Source organism: Somniosus microcephalus, chromosome 7 (assembly GCF_052327205.1).
Source record: "Somniosus microcephalus isolate GS21.2 chromosome 7, FLI_Smic_1.0, whole genome shotgun sequence".
NCBI classification, from domain to species: domain Eukaryota; kingdom Metazoa; phylum Chordata; class Chondrichthyes; order Squaliformes; family Somniosidae; genus Somniosus; species Somniosus microcephalus.
The window spans coordinates 276,877,531-276,901,831 of NC_140993.1; the positions used below are offsets into that span (position 1 = coordinate 276,877,531).

The 24,301-nt window shown below is 42.9% G+C and overlaps 1 protein-coding gene across 35 annotated transcripts in view; it reads left to right on the forward strand.

The window, feature by feature from the left end:
- The window catches only part of clasp2 (cytoplasmic linker associated protein 2), a 453,349-nt gene that overhangs the window by 172,345 nt on the left and 256,703 nt on the right, over window positions 1–24,301 (forward strand). For all 35 annotated transcript variants that reach the window (XM_085993872.1, XM_085993847.1, XM_085993851.1 and 32 more), the window contains one exon: window positions 14,177–14,247. In XM_085993872.1, the coding sequence (XP_085849998.1) occupies window positions 14,177–14,247 (71 nt within the window). The remainder of the gene's footprint in view (window positions 1–14,176; window positions 14,248–24,301) is intronic.

Here is a 24,301-nt window from a genome sequence, read left to right on the forward strand (position 1 = left end):
CTCTCTTTTTGTCCCTCTTCTTTTTCACTTCTCCTCTAAACTTTCTATATTTAGCCTGATTCTCAGATGTATTCTCGACCTGACATCTGTCGTACACACTCTTTTTCTGCTTCATCTTACTCTCTCTATCTCTTTCGTCCTCCAGGGAGCTCTGACTTTAGTTGCCCTACCTTTCCCCTAGTGGGAATGTGCCTCGATTGTACCCAAACTATTTCCTCTTTAAAGGCAGCCCATTGTTTGATTACAGTTTTGCCTGCCAATCTTTGATGCCAATTTACCCGGGCCAGATCCGTTCTCATCCCACTGAAATTTGCTTTCCTCCAATTAAGTATTTTTACTCTAGATTGCTCCCTGTCCTTTTCCATAGCGAATCTAAACCTTATAATACTGTGATCACTGTTCCCTAAATGTTCACCTACTGACACTTGCTCCACTTGACCCACCTCATTCCCCAGAACCAGATCCAGCAATGCCTCCTTCCTCGTTGGGCTGGAAACATACTGATCAAGAAAGTTCTCCTTAACACACGTCAGAAATTCTTCCCCCCCTCTGCCCTTTACACTATTACTATCCCAGTCTATATTAGGATAGTTGGAAATCCCCCTCCTGAAATGTACTATCCACATAGCTCTCAGCCTCGCCGATGCACTGCAGTGACGCCAGCTGCCGCTCAAGCTCCGAAACCCGGAGCTCGAGCTCCTCCAGCTGACGACACTTCCTGCACACGTGGTTGTCCAGAACATGGGAAGCGTCCTGGATTTCCCACGTGGCACAGGATGCACATTCCGCGGAACTGAGCTGCCCTGCCATGCCTTTATTTATTCAACTATTAATTAACTTTACAGGAACTTGAGACTAAGATGTACCTAATTCACATTATTACTACAATGTATTATTAACAGTTGCTAATTTAATATAGTATTAACAGCTACAAATCTCCAAGCTCCTGCTTTATCCCAAACCAGCTATTTAACCCTGGCCCCTAACTTGAAGAGCAGAAAAAAACAGTGACCGTTACAAACCAATCAGTTACCAGCTGTCCTGTGATGTCACTCCTGGATTTTTTTTCCCTCTCTTTGCCGCTTATTTCTGATTGAATGGCTCCTCCAATGAGCACAGGAGTCCCTCATTTTATGTGAACAAATTTAATGAGTGGCATTGGATAGGATTCCCTTTGGTGTTTATCTGTTAGCTGGCATGGTTCAGAGCATTCCCGTTTCTTCATGCAGGTATAGAAAGATTTCAGTTTTGCCCTTATCCCTGTTCATCTTTACTGTGAACAAGTAGTAAAACTCGGCAAAGAAAAAGCTAAAAACGAAAGCTCCCAATCATATGTAATGAATACGGTTTCAGAATGATTTTGCTGCAATGTTGATGTGATAGTGCGGTTCATCATGTCCCGGCACTTTGGCTTTATAGAAACATAGAAGATAGGAGCAGGAGTAGGCCATTCAGCCCCTCGAGCCTGCTCCACGATTCAATGAGATCATGGCTGATCATCCAAATTCAGTACCCTGTCCCTGCCTTCTCCCCATACCCCTTGATCCCTTTAGCCTTAAGAAATATATCCAACTCCTTCTTGAATATATTTAATGAATTGGCCCCAACTGCCTTCTGTGGTAGAGAATTCCACAGGTTCACCACTCTCTGGGTGAAGAAATTCCTCCTCATTTCTGTCCTAAATGGCATACCCTTTATCCTTAGACTGTGACCCCTGGTTCTGGACTCCCCGACCATCGGGAACATCCTTCCTGCATCTAGTCTGTCCAGTCCTGTCAGAATTTTATAAGTTTCAATAAGATCCCCTCTCATTCTTCTAAACTCCAGCGAGTACAAGCCCAATCGTCCCAATCTCTCCTCATACGTCATTCCTGCCATCCCAGGTATCAGCCTGGTGAATCTTCGCTGAACTCCTTCCATGGCAAGAACATCCTTCCTCAGATAAGGCGACCAAAACTGCACACAATACTCAAGGTGTGGTCTCACCAAGGCCCTGTACAACTGCAGCAAGACATCCTTGTTCCTGTACTCAAACCCCCTCGCTACGAAGGCCAACATACCATTTGCCTTCTTAACCGCCTGCTGCACCTGCATGCTTACCTTCAGCGACTGGTGCACAAGGACACCCAGGTCTCGTTGCACTTCCCCTTCTCCCAATCTATTGCCATTCAGATAATAATCTGCCTTCCTGTTTTTGCCACCAAAGTGGATAACCTCACATTTATCCACGTTATATTGCATCTGCCATGTTTTTGCCCAATCACCCAACCTATCCAAATCATCCTGGAGTTTCTTGGCATCCTCCTCACAGCACACACTTCCACCCAGCTTTGTGCCGTCTGCAAATTTGGAGATATTACATCCAGTTGCCTTGTCTAGATCATTAATATATATTGTGAATAGCTGGGGTCCAAGGACCGATCCCTGCGGTACCCCACTAGTCACTGCCTGCCACTCGGAAAAAGACCCGTTTATTCTAACTCTTGGCTTTCTGTCCGCCAACCAGTTCTCTATCCAAGTCAATACCTTGCCCCCAACCCCATGTGCCTTAACTTTACACGCTAATCTCTTATGCGGGATCTTATCGAAAGCCTTCTGAAAGTCCAAATACAGCACATCCACTGGTTCTCCCATATCTATTTTACCAGTTACATCCTCAAAAGATTCCAGTAGATTAGCCAAGCACGATTTACCTTTTGTAAATCCATGTTGACTTTGTCCGATCCTGTCACTGTTTTCCAAGTGCTCTGCTATTACATCTTTTATAATGGACTCTAGCATTTTCCCCACTACCGATGTCAGGCTTACCGGTCTGTAATTCCCCGTTTTCTCTCTACCACCTTTTTTGAATAGTGGGGTAACATTAGCTACCCTCCAATCCATGGGTACTGTTCCAGATTCTATCGAATGTTGGAAAATGATCAGCAATGTTTCTACTATTTCTAGGGCCACTTCCTTAAGTACCCTAGGATGTAGATTATCAGGCCCTGGGGATTTACCGGCCTTCAATCCCATCAATTTCCCTAACACCATTTCCCTTTATATCTGTTTACCCAATGTAAGAGCTCTTGAGTTCATCAGTTGCTCCTTTTAACTGCAAATGAGCACTAAAAGGTGAGGCAAGATGTTGGAGATCAAATTGGCTCCAAGTGACATGTCTTCAAATGGAAGCTTTTAACTCACTTCATCGTTCTGCCCTTCGTTCGTTCTGCTGTTTGTTCTGTTTGTTCTATCTGCCACTCTCTCTCTTTCTCTCCCGCTGAACTCTGGGTCAAATAGGCTGCATGGTTGCGAACTTCCTCTCCAGGTTTCCTGGCTGGAAAAGCTCTTCAGAATTTGTTGCCCTGCAGAAAATTACATACAGTTAATGGTCTCAATGGATTTTTCTTCAAGAGCAGGGAAAAAAATGGCAAGCCGAGTGCGCTGTTTATGTAGTTAATCCTCCATAACCAGGTGCAAAGGGTGAATTTCCTGAAACGTAGGCTGGCTATTTCTATTCACAGCTTATTTAATACCAGTGGAATATGTGCAAAAGCCAGATCTGTTTTATTGGTTATTCACGCTTAGGCAATGTACTGTGATAAAAACATTGCAAAATCTTTTCTAAGGTAAAGGGAGGCATATTTTAGAAATAAACTATGAAAGTAAAATCCATGGATTAATCAATGTTTAATTAAGTTTTCCTATTATTCATTTAGGAATGAAAATATATTGTTTAGATAATGTCTAGATCATTATCATATTAACTCATGATTCTAAATATAATGAAACAAGGATGTTTTGGGTCTTCTCGAAACTCCTTGCCCTATCCTGACTCTTGTATGGTATCTCTCTCATGGGTGAGACCCAGCTCTCGGAACCTGCAAGAGTGTCTGTACTTGTCTTGGGATCCAAGTAAGCTTTCGGTAATGCGCCGAGGTAATTAAACAGAAAATTCTGGTCCTTGCTTTAAGTACTTGACTTTTTTATTTTTCCATAAGGTCTCAGTTCAGTCTTTGAAAATGGTAGAGCATCATACAAGACCTTGTTTAAAATACCAAGTGAATGTTGCACAACTGATAAAGAAGTGAATATTTTAACAGTGATATAACAGTTACATAGTAAACAGAATCTCTTTTAGTAACTCTTTAATTAGACAAAATAATGCAAAATTGCAATCCCGCGAAGGAACCTGATCCTTTGCTGCTCCTCTCCTGTCTTTCAGGAATATCACACCGTATTTACAGCACAGAAACAGGCCCTTTGGCCCAACAGCTCCGTGCCGGGTTTTATGCTCAACACAGCCTTCTCTCACCCCTCTTCATCTAACCCCATCAACATATCCTTCTATTCCTTTTTTCCTCATGTGCTTATCTAGCTTCCCCTTAAATGTATCTGTGCCATTCTCCTCGACTACTCCCTGTGGTAACGAGTTCCACATTCTAACCACGCTCTGGGTAAAGAAGTTTCTCCTGAATTCCTTATTGGATTTTTTAAGTGACTATCTTATATTTATGGCCCCTAGTTCTGGTCTCGCCTGCAAGTGAAAACATTTTCTCTACGTCTACCCTTTTATAATCTTGAAGACCTCTATCAGGTCACCCCTCATTCTTGTCTTTTCTAGAGAAAAGACCCCCCAGCCTGGTCAATCATTCCGGATGGGTATAACCTCTCAGATCTGGTATCATTCCAGTGAATCCTTTTTGCACCTTCTCCAGGGCCTCTATACCCTTTTTATAATATGGAAACCTGAACTGTGCTAAGTAGTCCAAGTGTGGTCTAACCAAGGTTCTATACAAGTTTAAGATAACTTCTCTGCTTTTTATTTCTATCCCTCCAGAAATGAACCCCGCTGCTTTGTTTGCCTTATTAACCGGCGTTATTACTTTTAGTGATTTGTGAATCTGTACCCCCAGATCCCCCTGTTCCTCTATTCCATTTAGACACTTATTTTCCAAGAAGTATGTGGCCACCTTATTCTTCCTACCAAAATGTATTACTGTACCCCACAGTTGAAGTTGATTTGCCAATTACACGCACATTCTGCAAGTTTATTAATGTCTTGTGTATTTTGCCACAGTCCTCCTCTGTATTAACTACAACCACCGCCCCCCTGCAATTTGGTGTCAGTTGCAAATTTTGAAATTTCACTTCCGATTCTCGAGTCCAAATCATTTATTTAAATGGTGATCAACAGTGGTCCCAGCAACAATCCTTGTGGAACACTTCCCACCATTTGCCAATCCGAGTAACCCCTACTCTCTCTTCTGTTTTGTAGCCAGCTTGCTATCCATTCTGCCGTTTGTCCCCTGACTCCACATGTTCTGACCTCAGTCATGACTCTACTGTGCGGTACCTTATCAAAGGCTTTTTGGAAATCCAGATACATTTACTGAAGTAAATGATGTTGGTAAAGAGACCCACGTTGTCTCTGTACCTATAATAATGAAAGCAGTCATTGCTCCATTTCAGCACCTTCATTTCTTCCTTTAGCATGCAAAGCAATTTACAAGTAGAGTAGATTCACAGGCAGAGGACAACAGACGTAAGCATGCATTCAGTGTACTAAACTTCAAAACACAACATGTCTTTTTATTTAATTCTGTGCCTGAAGTGAATCTGCCTCTTTTCCCTTGATTGGATTCCTTCTGTCACCTGACTAAACATGGCCTCTCCCCCCAGTACATTACAGCCAGCCTAGCCCAAAGACTAAGCTTCATGGCATGTAACATGTCCCTTATCTGATCTCCTAACTCGTAATTGGCCTGCTTTTCTGTCTGAACAATGAAGTCTTAGTTATTACACTGTTTGGAGCTGTATTTCCAATCTGGTTTCCCAGGCAACTATCCAAAAAGCTCCTCTTTGGCAGGTTATTTTAAGGTCCAGGTACAATGTCTTTTGTTCAATTAACTGTTGTTAACAAGTTTATGCACAGACGTATGGATTATTATGATGGTGCGCCATAATGCTTAGCCGTATCCCATTTGGACAGAGACAAAGCCGAGTCTCTCCTTCCCTTTGTTTTTAGCTTCCTACAAACTTATTCAACAGTTAATGGAGACCTTGAAACTAATGACCATTCTAACTGTCAGGAAATACTAATTTAAACACCAAGCTAATTCATTTGCCTCATAAGCTAATGCTGAGCTAGCCTTAATTTCCCATCAAGCTCTCTGTCTCTTCCTTCTCCATGTTCCAACATGTCCCATGTTCCAACAATTATGTCAACTGCACTACACTTATCTACCCTTTTTGTTGTTACCTCAAAGAATTCAATAAGGTTGGTCAAGCATGACCTTCCCTTTTGGACCCCGTGCTGACTACTCTTTATTATATTTTCAGTGTCGAGATGCTGTTCTATTGCATCTTAGATTAAGGATTCTGTTACTGTATCTTTCCTGCCAAAGACATTAAGCTAATTGGTCTACAGGTCCCTAGACTTGTTATATATAAAAAGGGAGATAGAATATGTCAGTTCTTTCTAAGCTGTATCCCTAGTTGGTGTTCTGAGATTTCTACACTTGCACAAGCAGTGGGAGAGTACAGTGGTATAATGGATTCCTATCACACCACAGAATGCACTGAATTACAATAAGAATATGGTCCTACCAATTTTATTGATGGGAGAAGGGGAAGGAAAGAAATACAATGATGGATGCCCATATGCATTGTACTGTGGACCTGAATATTCAACACACCTGGCTTAACTTTTTTTCATGGGATGTGGGTGTCGTTGGCAAAGCCAGCATTTATTGCCCATCCCTAATTCCCCGTGGCGAGCTGCCGCCTTGAACCACTGCAGTCTGTGTGGTGAAGTTACTCTCTCAGTGCTGTTAGGTAGGGAGTTCCAAGATTTTGACCCAGTGATGATGAAGGAACGGCGATATATTTCCAAGTCAGGAAGATTCGTGACTTGGAGGTGGTGGTGTTCTCATGTGCCTGTTGCCCTTGTCCTTCTGGATCAGGGGTGGGCAATTATATGGGCTGTAGGGCCACTTGATAAGTTTTGGTGAGCTGTTGAGGACCGCACATATAAAATGAATTATGTTAGCAACAGCTACCATTAAAATTTGTTGTGGCATTTATTGTATAAAGAACCCTTCATATCATTTCCATACTTGCTAAAAATATAACAAGTTATTAATGTGCTAACGAACATGATACAAGTTTACCCAAAACTTAACGAACCCCAGCCAGGCCCAAATCGCGCACAAACACTGTACCCAGAGAGACGCTTTTGTTATTCACATGTTCCTTGGGTCATCTTACTACGTTAAAGGCGCTATATAAATACTTGTTGCTGCTGCTTCAGCTGGATGCATTGATAACCCAACTACTGCTTGTACCAACTACTACATGTAATCCCAGGGGGCCTGACAGATCTCCAGTATCCATATGATCCACTTTTTAGCTTCTTGTCTTTTGTTGTCTGCAATAATTCAAGCTCATACCTAGCCTATGAGAACTGCCTGAATCAGACTATTTTGCAGAGTTGAAATCCTTGACTTAGCTCCTGAATAATAATAGGACACACTTTATGTGCAGTTCAAATTTCCCATGAAGCAGGTCATAAAACACTTCGCCATCATCCACTTACTTCACTGGTTCTTACCCCACCTCTCAGAAACTACAACTTGTCTAAACCTCAGAGCCCCCGATTTGCAGAAGCGCGGAAAATATATGCGATTCACGCATCCGCAAATTGCGTACATTTTTTGCGTATGCGCAAATTACCGTGTTTTATCTCGAGATTTAGGCATTCCATTCAGAACCACTGCATGGGCCGGATTGAATCAATTGGCGGGCCGTATTTTGCCAACCACTGTTCTAGGTGGTAGAGCTTTTTGGTTTGGGAGGTGATGTCTTGAAATATTTTTGTGTAGTAACTGGAAAAAGGTTAAGCATATTTTTCTGGTTCCTTCATAAGTTTCAAAATGCAAATAGTGACACGTAAACCAGTGGTTATTTCTAAGACAGTATATTTTATACAATTTATTTGATTCACACATAATTTCAACCAATAAAAGCATCTCTTGGTTCTTTCAGGACATTAATTGGCTCAAATTATGTTCAGTACCCCATCTTCTATTTCTAATATGCTAGATTGAAACCATTCCAGTATGATCTTTCAGTGCTGTTTTTACATAGTCTCACACTCTTAATCGCAACTTTTTATATGTATGTATGAAGTAAAATTGTTTCTGTGGAATACTGCTTTTCCTTTTCTGTCTTGAATGTATACCAAACGTGAACCTAGTCTGATCTTTTGACATTCATGAATATCTGATCTTTTGACATTCATGAATATCAAACTATCAAAATACCAATATGTCGAGGAACCAACCAGAGATCAGGCCATCTTAGACTGGGTATTATGTAACGAGAAAGGATTAATTAGCAATCTTGTTGTACGAGGCCCCTTGGGTCGGAGCGATCATAATATGATCGAATTCTTCATTAAGATGGAGAATGAAGCAGTTGACTCAGAGACTAGGGTCCTCAATTTAAATAAAGGAAACTACGATGGTCTGAAGAGTGAGTTGGGTAGGGTTGATTGGGGAATGTCACTCAAAGGGTTGACGGTGGATAGGCAATGGCAAACATTCAAAGACCGAATGGATGAGCTACAGAATTTGTTCATCCCAGTTTGACATAAAAATAAAACAAAAAAGGTGACTCAACCGTGGCTAACCAGGGAAATTAGGGATAGCATAAGATCCAAGGAGAGGACATATAAATTGGCCAGAAAAAGCAATAATCCTGAGGATTGGGAGCAGTTTAGGAGTCAACAAAGGAGGACAAAGGGATTAATTAAAAAAGGGAAAATAGAATATGAGAGTAAGCTATCAGGGAACATAAAAACTGACTGTAAAAGCTTTTATAGATATGTGAAGAGAAAAAGATTGGTGAAGTCAAGCGTAGGTCCCTTACAGTCAGAATCAGGGGAATTTATAATGGGAAACAAGGAAATGGCTGACCAACTAAATACATATTTTGGTTCTGTCTTCACAAAGGAGGACACAAATAACCTCCCAGAGATGCCGGGGAACATAGGGTCTGATGAAAGGGAGGAACTGAAAGAAATCAGTATTTGTAGGGAAATGGTGTTAGGAAAATTGATGGGACTGAAGGCCGATAAATCCCCAGGGCCTGACGGTCTGCATCCCAGGGTACTTAAGGAAGTGGCCCTAGAGATAGTAGATGCATTGCTGGTCATCTTCCAGAACTCGATAGACTCTGGAACGGTACCCATGGATTGGAGGGTAGCTAATGTTACCCCACTATTCAAAAAAGGTGGTAGAGAAAAAGCGGGGAATTATAGACCGGTAAGCTTGACATCGGTAGTGGGGAAAATGCTAGAGTCTATTATAAAAGATGTAATAGCAGAGCACTTGGAAAGCAGTGACAGGATCGGACAAAGTCAACATGGATTTACAAAAGGTAAATCATGCTTGACTAATCTACTGGAATTTTTTGAGGATGTAACTGGTAAAATAGATAAGGGAGAACCAGTGGATGTGGTGTATTTGGACTTTCAGAAGGCTTTCGATAAGGCCCCACATAAGAGATTACCGTGCAAAATTAAGGCACATGGGATTGGGGGAAAGGTATTGACTTGGATAGAGAACTGGTTGGCAGACAGAAAGCAAAGAGTTGGAATAAACGGGTCGTTTTCCGAGTGGCAGGCAGTGACTAGTGGGGTACCGCAAGGATCGGTCCTAGGACCCCAGCTGTTCACAATATATATTAATGATCTGGACGAGGGAATTGGATGTAATATCTCCAAATTTGCAGACGACACAAAGCTGGGTGGGAGGGTAAGCTGTGAGGAGGATGTCGTGAAACTCCAGTATGATTTGGACAGGTTGGGTGATTGGGCAGAAACATGGCAAATGCACTATAATGTGGATAAATGTGAGGTTATCCACTTTGGTGGCAAAAACAGGAAGGCAGATTATAATTTGAATGGCAATAGATTGGGAGAAGGGGAAGTGCAAAGAGACCTGGGTGTCCTTGTGCACCAGTCGCTGAAGGTAAGCATGCAGGTGCAGCAGGCGGTTAAGAAGGCAAATGGTATGTTGGCCTTCGTAGCAAGAGGGTTCGAGTACAGGAACAAGGATGTCTTGCTACAGTTGTACAGGGCCTTGGTGAGACCGCACCTTGAGTATTGTGTGCAGTTTTGGTCACCTTACCTGAGGAAGGACGTTCTTGCCATGGAGGGAGTGCAGCGAAGATTCACCAGGCTGATACCTGGGATGGCAGGAATGACGTATGAGGAGAGATTGTGTCGATTGGGCTTATACTCACTGGAGTTTAGAAGAATGAGAGGGGATCTCATCGAAACCTATTACATTCTGTCAGGTCTGGACAGACTAGATGCAGGAAGGATGTTTCTGATGGCCGGGGAGTCCAGAACCAGGGGTCATAGTCTAAGATAAGGGGTAAGCCATTTAGGACAGAAATGAGGAGGAATTTCTTCACCCAGAGAGTGGTGAACCTGTGGAATTGTCTGCCACAGAGGGCGGTGGAGGCCAGTTCATTAAATATATTCAAGAAAGAATTGGATATATTTCTTGAGGCTAAAGGGATCAAGGGATATGGGGAGAAGGCAGGGACAGGGTACTGAATTTGGATGATCAGCCATGATCTCATTGAATGGCGGAGCAGGCTCGAAGGGCCGAATGGCTGACTCCTGCTCCTATCTTCTATGTTTATTATTATATAAATGTATTGACAGAATCTGCCCATGCAGTATACATTTGGTTTCTTCCTTTTCACATCTCAAGGGCTTATACTACCAGTTTGATTTGAAGTCAAAACATGATATATCCATGAAGTGTACTTCCCCACAATCACCACCCAAGTTGAACAGTATTGATGAGAAAGAAAAATATTTGCTGTGTAAAACTATAATGCAAATATCCACTTAGATTGATAACCGTGGAAGATTTTCGAATGATACAGGACAATGGCTGATGGGCCTATCTGTTACCAGTTGAACTGCTATGCATGTGAAAGTATAAGATGCTCACTATGCTACAAATTAAGAGTGGCCAGCATCTTGTTCTGACTAGTCCGAATCATGTTTAATGAACGCAGCTTTTGTTCTTTGTTAATGGACAAACTCCAGTGTCAATTTGCAATTTCAAATATAGTCCAAATTGTTGATTTTCTAACAAAAATCAGTTGTTTCAAACAAAATACTCTCCAAGGTGTCGCCTTGGCTCAGTGGTAGCACTCTCACCTCTATGTCAGAATGTCCTGGTTTAAATGCCCCCTCCAGAGACTTGATCACATAATCCGAGCTGATATTTCAGTGCAGTACTGAGGGAGTGCTGCACTATTGGAGGTGCCGCCTTTTGGAAGAGACATCAAACTGAGGCCCTGACTGCCTCTGAGGTGAACGTAAAAGATCCCATGGCACCATTTGAGCAGGGGAGTTCTGGTGTCCTGGCCAAAATTTATCCCTCCACCAACATCACTAAAACATAATTTCTGGTCATGTGTCTCATTGCTGTTTGTGGAACCTTGCTGTGCAAGTTGCTGCCACATTCCCTACATTACAACAGTGACTAGACTTCAAAAGTACTTTGAGCTGTAAAGTGCTTTGGGATGTCTTCAGGTCATGAAAGGAGCTATATTAATGGAAGTTCTTTTCGTATTTTGGGAAATATTGGTCATATTTGTAAGGGAAATAATCCTAATGGTCTTATTCTCCTTTTCACTTTTGTACTTCTGTACCTTTTGCATTTGTAAGTATTGGATAGTACACCATCTGTTCGTGACAAATGATTTCAGGCATTTTGAAAGTTGACTATGTGCTAATACAAATGACAGATGATTCTGTGCCCTCACATCTGGAGATGTGTATGCATGTCGAAACCACAATCTAACTTCAGCACAGATAAAGACCTTAAATGTGGCTTGTGTTTGTTCATGTCACTATCTTTTTTTATTGTGCTACAGTTAATCTTTGCAAATATGCAGAATCTAATTTAGTTTGCAAAGAAAGTGCTTAATGTGCTCATTGAAGTGCATATACTAAAATGTTATTTTAATGAAAGGTGAGGAAACTGGTACAAAACGCATTCTTTTTTCATACTATTGTGCTGTCCAGGTGTAGGCCATGAGGCTCAAGTCGAGCAGATACTGTATCCTCAGCAGGTCAAGCAGCATCTGCGGAGAGAGAAACAGAGGATTAAAGTTTCAGGTTGATGACCTATTGTAGAAACTCTCCACAGATGCTGCCTGACCTGCTGAGTGTTTACAGCATTTTCTGTTTATATTTCAGATTTTCACCTTGATGCGCTATCAATTACTCATAAAAGACTGAGAGTTAAGAGAGTAACTAAAGGCTTTTATTAACAAAAGAATGAAGGTCTGCCTCGAGTGGTCGACCGGTCCAGAATACAAAGGGGCTGGGGAGCAGTCACCTTTATACTAGGACTTGTGGGAGGAGTCAGCCGAGGCATGTCCAGGCATGTACACAGTGGAATACAAACAGTGGTTTACCACACACCTTCAATAGTATTTTTCTTTTTGAAATATTATATCCTGTTGGTCATTACTGTGGAAATAAGGATGATTGGGTGTTGTCACTTATGGGTGACCCTACTTATTTTTGCGTGTCCAGCATTCCCAGCAGATTGATTGGAAATTACCGCAGTAGTTGTCATCTGGCTTTAGTGCACAGGCATACCCCGTGTAATGTACCTGTAGAGCACTTCTGAGTGTAGTGGTACTTGGAGTGTTCAGACCTGCAACCCTCTGAGGGTGCACTTACAGTTATAACTGTTGTATCAGTGTAAACTGGTTTCACTAAATCCAGCCAAGTTTTTTTGTCATTTGGAGTGTGATCAAATTCTTGTCTCAAACCAACTGCTTCTGCATTCTCCTCCCAATGATGTCTGTCTGCCTTTGCTGCCTCCCAAATGCTTATCAGTTAGCAACATTCAATCACTGTTGCATATTGTTACGGTCTCCTTGACACTCTTGTACTTTGAGTAACATAAAGGGGACTTCTGTATTTTAAGAAATCCCTGCATCACTGAAATAAGCATTTCACTTATAGAATAGTACTGCACAGAAGGAGGCAATTTGGCCTATCGAGTCTGCGCCGGCTCTTTCAAAGAGCGATCCAGTTAGCCCCACTCCCTGGCTCTTTCCCCATATCTCTGCAATTTGTTCTTCAAGTATTTACCCAGTTCCCTTTTGAAAGCTACTATTGAATCTGTTTCCACTACCCTATCAGGTAGTGCATTCCAAATCCTAACCACTCGTTCCATAAAAAAAATTCTTCCTCCTGTTGCCTCTAGTTTTTTTGCCATCACCTTGATCTGTATTGTGAACATTTATGGGAAGCCTTTATATTTTACTAGCTGGAGTACCCGGCGTTGCCGAGGGAACTGAAGAACCCTCTGCCATGTTTATAAAACTGTTGGTATTGAAGAACTCTTCCTAAGCACCCAGGAGGTGGTTCTTTAACTTCGTTTTTTGTTGATGGGGATCGCCAGTAGCCATATACTCCAGGTTTTATAGTTTTGGGTATGTCTCGCCTGGTCAACAGCTTGCCGTGCCCGAGTCTGGTCAGGAGTCCAATTAGGTTGCAATTGATGCCTGCATCAATTGTGTTTCGAGTTAAAACACAGATTGTGGACTACACTGAACGAAATCCATTTTGCAATTGGACCAGGAAGCAGAAATAATGAAGTAATGGAGCTAATTTGAATTTGCTGATCCACACTTCCTCTATATAGTGAGGTGCAAAAGCAATCTACATAACCTACCTCTGATTTTCTCTGACAACCTAGATTTTATTCTGCTTATACAAAGTGATAGATTTGTCAGTTACAATATTGCAAAAATTAACCTTGTAACGAGGCGTGTCGTTGCCAGGTCAATTATGTCGAATACGAACGCTAAAATTGGGATTCACTTGACTTTCCGAATTGATTTCACCGGGAAGGTTTACTTCAGAATTCATGTTTGCATGAAGATTACGTATAACAATGAATTATTTGTCATATGTTTTATATTTTTGGGAAAGCATTTTTAATGACAGAAGTATGATTTTAGACCGTCTGTGTACCTTGCTGATGGTTTTACCAACTAGAAATTATTTTACTTAAGGTCGAAAATATTGATACATCTTTGAGGTTGATTGTTATGAAATAATGGCTTTTTTTTACTGATTCAGGGGCATCAAAAGATGGAGCACTGGATGAAGATGATTTCTCGAAGGCATTTATCGATGTGCCTACTATACAGGTATCTGTGTGAATTGTTGTTGTTGGACTTCTAATAATTAGAAAATGTTAATCATGCCAAGTAACCTGATTCTGTGTTTGTAAAATTTAGGGTCTGTCTGTATGTGCATGCCTTCTGCACAATGTCAGCATATTTTACAAGGTCAAAATTGACTAGAATTGAGCTGTTCCGTGGATTTTCTTTTAATTACAAATGTATGTTTGTTGTGTTTGATGACCAAGAGGAATTGGAGCCTGTTCTCTCTGTCATCCCTGTTGCGTTCAAGAGAGTTTGAGTACAGTAATTGCTGGAAATACTCAGCCGGCCAGGAAGCATCTGTAGAGAGAGAAACAGATGTAACGTTTCAGGTCGATGACCCTTCGCCAGAACTGGAAATGTTTTCCAGTTCCGACGAAGGGTCATCGACCTGTAACGTTAACTCTGTTTCTCTCTCTAAAGATGCTGCCTGACCTGCTGAGTATTTCCAGCATTTTCTGTTTCTATTTCAGATTTCCAGCATCCGCAGTATTTTGATTTTGATTACAGTAATTGCCTGTCCTAAATGAAATTTTAAAGCTTTGGCCAATCAAGTCAAGTAGCCAAGTTAAGTGGTAAATACTGTAACATTTGATAATCTAAACTCTGTTCAGCAAGCAACTCACTTTTTTTTGCTGAATACTGTTATGTTCACATTGAGGAGGATACAGCTGCTAAAAGTTGAAATTAGTTTTAAGACTATCTTTCAATATTTACTGTTTGCCCATAAACTTAACAGGTGGCAAGAAAATGCTTCACTTGTTGCTTATTGAAGGCAGTGTGCTTGTAGGAAATTCTGGTTACCAAACAATTTTTTGGTTAAGTGACTGATCTGAATTGGTAAACATAGTCACAGAACTTAGTCTGCTGAAATAATTAAAATAAATATGTTTTCAGATATTGAACATACACATTTGAAACACTCCAGGGAAATCCTTTCTTTTTAATACAGCAGAAAGTACTTATTAATGGTATGATTCTGTGTAGCCATGCTTTGTATTCATTGTGTGTTGTGTATTATCCTGAATTTTATTCCTATGCATAGATTTTTTTGTAAGTTTTTTTGCAATGACATTTATACGAACAATGACGGACAGGTAAAGACCATCTCGTCCATCGAGCCTGTCCCACACAATTGCGTGTCACAACATATACACTCCACCCCACCCGAAACTGAGAGATCTCAAGGGAGAGGCAAAAAAACAGATGAAAAACCCAGGCCAATTTGAGAAAAAATATCTGGGAAATTTCTACCCTTCTAGGCGATGGAAACTTGTCCGGGAGATCGCTCTGGCCCTGAATTCCCTGCAGTACCTACCTTCTGCAAGAGGTGATCTCCGCCCCAGCCAGAAACAAATCCAGCTCTCGCTTGAAGGCATTTAGCGAGTCCGCATCCACCACACAAGACGGCAGCCTGTTCCAGAGGTCCACTATTCTCTGGGAAAAGAACCACCTCCTGGCATCTGACCTAGATCTAGCCTTATATAACTTAAATTTGTCCTGCCTAACCTATTTAATTGAAATAAACTGTCAGCTGGAACATAATCTATCCCCTTCATTATCTCAGAAACCTCAATCAGATCCCCGCTAAGTTTACGCTTCTCTAAGGTGTAGAGTCCCAACTCTTTTAGCCTATCTTGATAACTTAAGATGCTTTAGACTGGGAATTAATCTAGTGGCCCTCCTCTGCATCCTCTCAAACCTCAATAATCACCCACCATGTGAGGAGACCAAAACTGGACACAGTATTCCAAGTGCGGCCTGACTAAGGTTTAGTGCAATGATTTATCAAGATGACATTTTATCTTAAGTTTTTGAGTTTCTTCTTGAGTGCTCAGTGAAAGTTGGATTGTTAGTTCTAATTATTAATGTAGGATGCTTGGTTATACTTTGTCTACAAAATGAAGCTTATAGCAAAGTGAAGAGCAAATATTCTTCAAATATATGGGGTAAAAGATTCAGGTCCTCATGATATATTCCATGTTTAGTTGATAACATGGTACTGTATTCTGTTTATGCTGAGTGTAAATGTTTTGTGGTGCCGTGTGCTGTTTTAGGCATGCTACATTTTTGAAAGTGTCTGTGTGATGTCGTGGGAGATATTGCAAGAAGTGAAAGACTGCATTTGTTTCCCTGATTGTCAGAGCATAATCTACTTGAACCGTGGCCGCCTTCCAAGAAGCTGAATGTGATTCTTTCCAGTATTTGGATGGGGTTTTGAGTTGTTGCTGGGAGCTGTTAGTTCCAGGAAAGACCACCTTTAAACAGACTTGAATTTTTGTTTAACTGTTTTGTCAGTGTTCTTGAATACAGTGTTGAGTTGTACATGTAAGGTTCTCTGTCTTTGAAACCAACTGCAGGTGGTGTCCATATGGTACAGTCAACTTTTCATTATGTTTAAATAACCAATAGTTGCAAGACTACAATTTTCCAAGTATTTGTTTTGTGGAAGTCAGTTTTTTTTTTAACAGGGCCTAAATTTGTTCATTAGGGATGGCCACAAAAATGTTCTACTGCCAGTGCTCCAAATATTAGAACCAAGTTGGATTTTTCAAGATTTCAGTCCATATTTTCCTCTGCTTTGTGGTATGAATTAAATTGTAAGATTATGTTTGAAATTTATCTGTATCATGCAATTTATTCTGTGTTGAAATTTTATAGGTGTTGAATTCCAGGTATTAGTCATCTTAACCTCACTTAGAGGACTATTCAAAGAGGAAAGTGGTGGAGAAGGCTTACACATCATTTGTTCGGAATTTTTGTCCATATAGTTGATAATTCCTTGAATTAAACACACATGCACACTTACTTGATCCTGTTAGTTTCTGTGACTAAGGAGAGACTTGGAAACATTCTGCAAGCATAATAAAAGGCAATCCACTCACCCTGGTGTAATGTTTCTAAACTCAGCATTCAAACTTGTACAGAATGAACAGAGGTTCATGCAATGCGACTGTCTAGGAGTATTCCATGTATGGAAGAAGTAGTGTGTGAAGCTATGATCCTGGTAAGGTGCAGACTTTATTGATTTGGTGAAGTGTGTCGAGGAGCAGTTTCTGTGCTCCAAGCTCTGACTTGAGCACCAGCAACTCGTGTGCAGCTCCTGCCACAGTCTCACAGACTGCGAGCTTGCTCTCCTTCATGTTTGGCGGGATGCACTCTTGCATGATGTGGGCCACAAAATTAAATTAATGCATCATTTGTGTTTTTAATCCACATTTGGCCGACCATTAAAATGGCCATGTGCTCCTTTCAGGGTCCTGGCTTGCTATAGTAGGACTGACACAGTTTCAGCACTAAGATGAAATAAAACTATTCAAAGCAGTTGTTAAAATGTCTGAAATGCTCTAGAACAGTGTTTTGGCCCTTAAACTGATTCTTTGATTATCCGTAACTGCAAATGATGAAAATCTGACATAAAAAGAGAAAATGCTAGCAATATACAGCAGGTATGTCATCTGTATAGACAGAAAATAGGTTAATATTTCCAGTGGAAGTCCTTCATTAGAAATTTTCTATACCTAAAGCATTAAACTGTTTTTTTTAACAAATGCTGGTGGACCTGTTCTGTGTTTAGTATTTCCTGTTTTTATCTCTCTCATCCTCATTTTGTCTGCCTGTCTGCCCTTCTCCCAACTAAACTGCTGAGTTCAAGAGCACAATCAGCCACTGCTGCCTTCCTGACTGGGAACAATCGTAACAACTTGCATTTATATAGTGCCTTTAATGTAGAAAAGCATCGCACAGCATTTCAGAGGTGTAATGGAAATAAAATGGACACTCAGCCAAAGAAGGGATATTAGGAGGGGTGAGCAAAAGTTTGCTCAAAGAGGTGGGTTTGAAGGAGGGTCTTAAAGGAGGAGAGGGAGGTGAATGGTCAAGAGAGGTTTAGGGAGGGAATTCTAGAGCATGGAGCCTAGGCGGCTGAACGCATGGCTGTGAGTGATGTGGTAAAGGGATGGTGATGCACAAGAAGCCAGAGTCCGAGGAATAAAGGCCTAGAAATTCATTAGGGCGCTGCCAGCTTTGCGGCCAGTTACCGCCTAAAGAGGGCTTCTACGCCAAAAATGAGTTTGCGCTGATATTCAGCGCAGCGGTATTGGCGGCGGTACAAGGAGTAGAAGAGCAACTCCGGTAATCAGTGGGGAGATTCTATTGCGCAAAGAATCTCCCAAAACATAATGCAACGCTATGTTTACCTTTTTTCTCTTCCCGCTTTCTCTCTCCTCTTTCCCCTTTCAATTATTTCTCCTCCACTTTCTCCCCATCTCTTTCGCCTCCTTTTTCTTATCAACTTATCCCCCGCCGCCCCTGCCTCTGTGTCTGTATGTCCTATTTCTCTTTGTCTCTCCCTGGCATAGAAACATGGAATCCTGAAGGTTACAGCACAGAAGGAGGCTATTCGGCCCATCAAGTCCGTGCCAACTCTCTGCAAGAGCACTTCAGCTAGTCCCACTCCCCCGCCCTTTCCATGTAGCCTTGCAAATTTTATTACTTCAGGTACTTATCCAATTCCCTTTTGAAAGCCATGATTGAGTCTGCCTCCACCACCCTTTCAGGCAGTGCATTCCAGATCCTGACCACTCGCTGCGTAACTAAGTTCTTCATGTCGCCTTTGGTTCTTTTGCTAATCCCCTTTAAATCTGTCTCCTCTGGTTCTCGACCCTTCCGCCAATGGGAACAGTATCTCCCTCTATCTACTCTGTCTAGACCACTCAAGATTTTGAACACCTATCAAATCTCCTCTCAATCCTCTGCTCTAAGGAGAACAACCCCAGCTTCTCCAGTCTATCCACGTAACTGAAGTCCCTCATCCCTGGAATCATTCTCGTAAATCCTTTCTGCACCCTCTCTAAGGCTTCACATCCTTCCCAAAGTGCGGTGCCCAGAATTGGACACAATACTCCAGTTGAGGCCAAACCAGTGTTTTATAAAGGTGGTTCATAACTTCCTTGCTTTTGAACTCTATGCCTCTATTTATGAAGCCCAGTATCCTGTGTGCTTTTTTTTAACTGCTTTCTCAACCTGCCCTGCCACCTTCAACGATTTGTGCACACATACCCCCAGGTTTCTCTATTCATGCACCCCTTTTACGATTGTACCCTTTAGTTTATATTGCGCCTCCTCGTTCTTCCGACCAAAATGTATCACTTCACACTTTTCTGCGTTAAATTTCACCTGCCACGTGTCCGCCCATTTCACCAGCCTGTCTGTCGTCTTGAAGTCTATCACTATCCTCCCCACTGTTCACGTTACTGCCAAGTTTTGTGTCCCCTGCAAGTTTTGAAATTGTGCCCTGTACACCCAAGTCCAAGTCATTAATAAATATCAAGAAAAGCAGTGGTCCTAGTACCGACCCTTGGGGAACACCTTCCACCAGTCTGAAAAACAACCATTCACTACTGTGTTTCCTGACACTTAGCCAATTTTGTATCCATGCTGCTACTGCCCTTTTATTCCATGGACTTCAACTTTGCTGGCAAGCCTATTATGTGGCACTTTATCAAATGCCTTTTGGAAGTCCATGTACACCACGTCAACCGCATTGCCCTCATCAACCCTCTCTGAGATCTCATCAAAAAACTCAATCAAATTAGTTAAACACAATTTGCCTTGAACAAATCCGTGCTGGCTTTCCTTAATTAATCCATACTTGTCCAAGTGACTTTGTCCCCAATTATTGTTTCTAAAAGCTTCCCCACTACCGAGGTTAAACTGACGGCCTGTAGTTGCTGGGTTTATCCATATACCCTTTTTTGAACAAGGGTGTAACAGTTACAATTCTCCAGTCCTCTGGCACCACTCCCGTATCTAAGGAGGATTGGAAGATTATGGCCAGTACCTCTGCTATTTCCTGCTTCACTCCCCCCAGCATCCTAGGCTGCATCCCATCTGGTCCTGGTGACTTAATCAACTTTAAGTACAGACAGCCTTTCTAGTACCTCCGCTTTATGAATTTTTATCTCATCCAGTATCTCCACTACCTCCTCTTTCACTGACTTTGGCAGCATCTTCCTTGGTGAAGACAGATGCAATGTACTCATTAAGCACCTCAGCCATGCCCTCTGCCTCCATGCGTAGATCTCCTTTTTGGTCCCTAATCAGCCCCACCCCTCCTCCTCTTGCTACCCGTTTATTATTTATATGCCTCCCTTTTATGTTCACTGCCAATCTATTCTCATACTCTCTCTTTGCCCCTCTTTCCTTTTTCACTTCCCCTCTGAACTTTCTATATTCAGCCCGATTCTTACTTGTATTCTCAACCTGACGCGCACACTTTTTCTGCTTCGTTTTACTCTCTATCTCTTTCGTCATCCAGAGAGCTCTGGCTTTAGTTGCCCTACCTTTCCCCCTTCGTGGGAATGTACCTCGACTGTACCCAAACCATCTCCTCTTTAAAGGCAGCCCATTGTTCGATTACAGTTTTGCCTGCCAATCTTTGATTCCAATTTACCCGGGCCAGATCCGTTCTCGACCCACTGAAATTTGCCTTCCTCCAATTAAGTATTTTTACTCTCGATTGCTCCCTGTCCTTTTCCATAGCGAATGTAAACCTTATGATCACTGTTCCCCTACTGATACTTGCTCCACTTGACCCACCCCATTCCCCAGAACCAGATCCAGCAATGCCTCCTTTCTTGTTGGGCCGGAAACGTACTGATCAAGAAAGTTCTCCTGAATACACTTCAAAAATTCTTCCCCCTCTCTGCCCTTTACACTATTACTATTCCAGTCTACATTAGGATAATTGAAGTCCCCCATTATCACTACTGTACAGTTCTTGCACCTCTCTGTAATTTGCCTACAAAATTGCTCCTCTATTTCTTTCCCACGAGTTGGTGGCCTACAGAATATGCCCAGTGGTGTAATGGCACCTCTTATTATTTCTTAACTCTTACCAAATAGATTCTGTCCTTGACCCCTCTAGGATATCCTCTCTCTCCAGCACTGTAACATTCTCCTTAACCAATACTGCCACCCCACCTCCTTTCTTTCCTTCGCTATCTTTCCTGAACACCTTATATCCAGGAATATATAAAACCCAACCCTGCCCTTTTTTGAGCCAGGTCTCCATTATCGCCACGACATCATATTTCCATGTGGCTATTTCTACCTGCTGCTCACCAACCTTATTTACCATGCTTTGTGTATTTACACACATGCACTGTAAACCTATCTTAGACTTTCTTGTATTCTCTTAGTCTGACCGCACGTAATACCATACTATTTCTTACTCTAGTGCTATCTGTCCCCCCCAATCCTTTGTGCACTTTGTTTCTCCTTTCTTATGCTACATCCTGGTGCCAATTCTGCTGCCAAATTAGTTTAAACCATTCCCAACAGCACTAGCAAACGTCCCCACCCCTGCCCGTACAGGTCCCACCTCCCCTAGAACCAGTCCCAATGTCCCAGGAATCTGATGCCCTCCCTCCTGCACCATCTCTCCAGCCACGCATTCATTTGCTCTATCCTCCTATTTCTATACTCGCTAGCTCGCGGCACCGGGAGTAATCCGGAGATTACGATCTTTGAGGTCCTGCTTTTTAATCTCTTTCCTAGCTCCCTAAAATCTGCCTGAAGGACCTCACCCCTCTTTCTACCTATATCGTTGGTACTGATATGGACCACAACCTCTGGCTGCTCACCCTCCCCCCTCAAAATGTTCTACAACCGATCAGTGACATCCTTGACCCTGGCAGCAGGGAGGTAACATACCATCCTGGAGTCACGTCTGCGGCCGCAGAAATGCTTGTCTGTTCCCCTAACTATCGATTCCCCTACCACTTGCTTTCCCGATCATCCTCCTCCCCCCCAACCCGCCCCCCCCCTTACAGCTGAGCCACCCGTGGTGCCGTGGACTTGGCTCTGGAGGTACTCCGCAGAGGACCCATCGCCCTCAGCAGTACTGAATACTGGTTGGAGAGCGAGATGCACTCCAGGGACTACTGCACTATCTGCCTGGCCCTCCTTGTCTGTCTGGTGGTCACCCATTTCCTCTCTGCCTGCACACCCTTATACTGTGGGGTGACCGCCTCCTGAAACGTGCTATCCACATACGTTAGAACATAGAAATAGTTGTGGAAGCTGAATTCCGAAGTTTTTAAAAAGGAAGTGGATACATATTTGAACAGAATAAAATTGAAGGGAGAGGGCAGCACAGTGGGATTAAGCTGCCAGTTCTTCCTTCCAAAGAACTGGCACTGGTGCAGTTGGTACATTTTTCTTTTTAGCATGGATTCTGTTTTAAGTCTTTGTATTAAAGATAATCAAACCATAAATTTCTTGGCAGTATTTCATGGACCCTTGCTCATAAGTAAGATATGTTAGAAACTGAACAACACTATCGGTATGTGGTTTCCAACAAATTGATCAGATCCAGGAAGCAATATATTCAGACAGCCCTTTGAGAGAGAATCTTTCCTTACACCCTACCAATTCAAGGTCGCAGGGCGTGTTTGAGATTCATCATCCCACTGCATTCAAGAATGAAGGTTTAAAGAAAAGCATACATTGAAAGGAGAGCGAAGACACAAAAGGAAAATAACTTAAGACGGCGCTTTGGGGTCGATCTGTGCTCCACTCTCTCTTCTAGGAGCTAATCATCCTGAGGTTCTAAGATGCTGAGTTGAAATGAGAAAATTATTTACTTTCGTTGCTAGAATGTAAACGAACGGTCAAGGAGAACTGCTCAAATTGCATTCTTTCAACTCCGGATCCTGAATTCAAAGAAAACGCAGTTGCTAGGCACAATCATTTATATATGATTAAAAAGAGGTTTTGAAAGAACACTGAACATTCCTGTCCTGTCTCATTTGAAATTGATGACTGAGCTTGAACCAGCCAGTTGCTCTCTCGAAACAAAGCAGTCTCTAGAACTGCGTGGGCTATTGCTTTCTGAACTTCATGATCCCAAGGGGGGGAGGGGTGGGGGAGTGCAGAAGCTGGTGACTTCGAAGTACAGTAGCAGCTATTCTGTAGCTTTAGAAAGCTACTCCATTTCTTTTCCAAATATTTTGTTTTTAAACATATACCCAGAAATTCGGGTCTCCACGGGTGAGTACGCACGGGGTACTCACCCGTAAACCCAATGGAAGTGCCGGTTTCCTGCATGCGCGGGAAACCAGCACTTCCATTCTCCTGAAATAAGGGGTTCAGAGTTTGAACGCGTGCGCAGGAGAGGCTGCGCGTGCGCATCGAACTTGCGTTTTTTTTGCAGGTTTTCCCGGGAGGGTAAGTCTCCAGAATTTACACATTTAAAAAGCAGACGTAAGGCCTGCTTTTCAATTCAATTCAATTTTATTTGCCATATGTAACCAGTACAAGTACAATTACAATGGAATGCTTACTCCCCGTAGGGACGCGTCAGCTATTCTTACAGCGCTGCGTTCAGAAAGTCAATACAATGGCTTCCAGTGGCAGTGGGAGCACGATGTCCATCAGCCGCTCCGTCCTCCTCGTCACCGCAGCCTCCTCCTCACTGTTGCCGGCTCCAAGTGGTGGCCTGCTTTCCCGCTCACGATCCAACCTCTGGCCGCCATGCCCGGCTCCCCTCCTCCCAGTCGGACTGCGAGCTTCCCGCCATGGAGCTGCCGACCGACGTGCTGCAGCGGGACGTCGTGGCTGCTGCTCATTGCGCTGCGCTGCCTCCGCCCGACTCGCTGAACACATTGTCGGGATGTGAATGCTCCGGTCGCCGTGGCCTCCTCCTCACCTTCGCCGACTCCGTCACCTTCGCCGACTCCGACGGCCCGGGGCCCGCTTCTCCCTCTCACGGTTCGGACTCTGGCCACCATGCTCGGCTCCCCTCCTCCCAGTCGGAATGCCTTCCCGCCGAGGAGCTGCCGGCCGACGTGCTCCAGCGGGTCGTCGTGGCTGCTGCTGCTGCTTGCCGCGCTGCGCTGCCTCTACCCAACTCGCCGAACACTTCGCTCCGGTTGCGGGAGCGAGCGGCGAGAGCTGGCCGCCCGAAGCTAGGAGAGCGTGCTCAGCACCGGACCGTCTCGGGCACCACCTTTGCATTTACAAGGTAAGTGGTGAA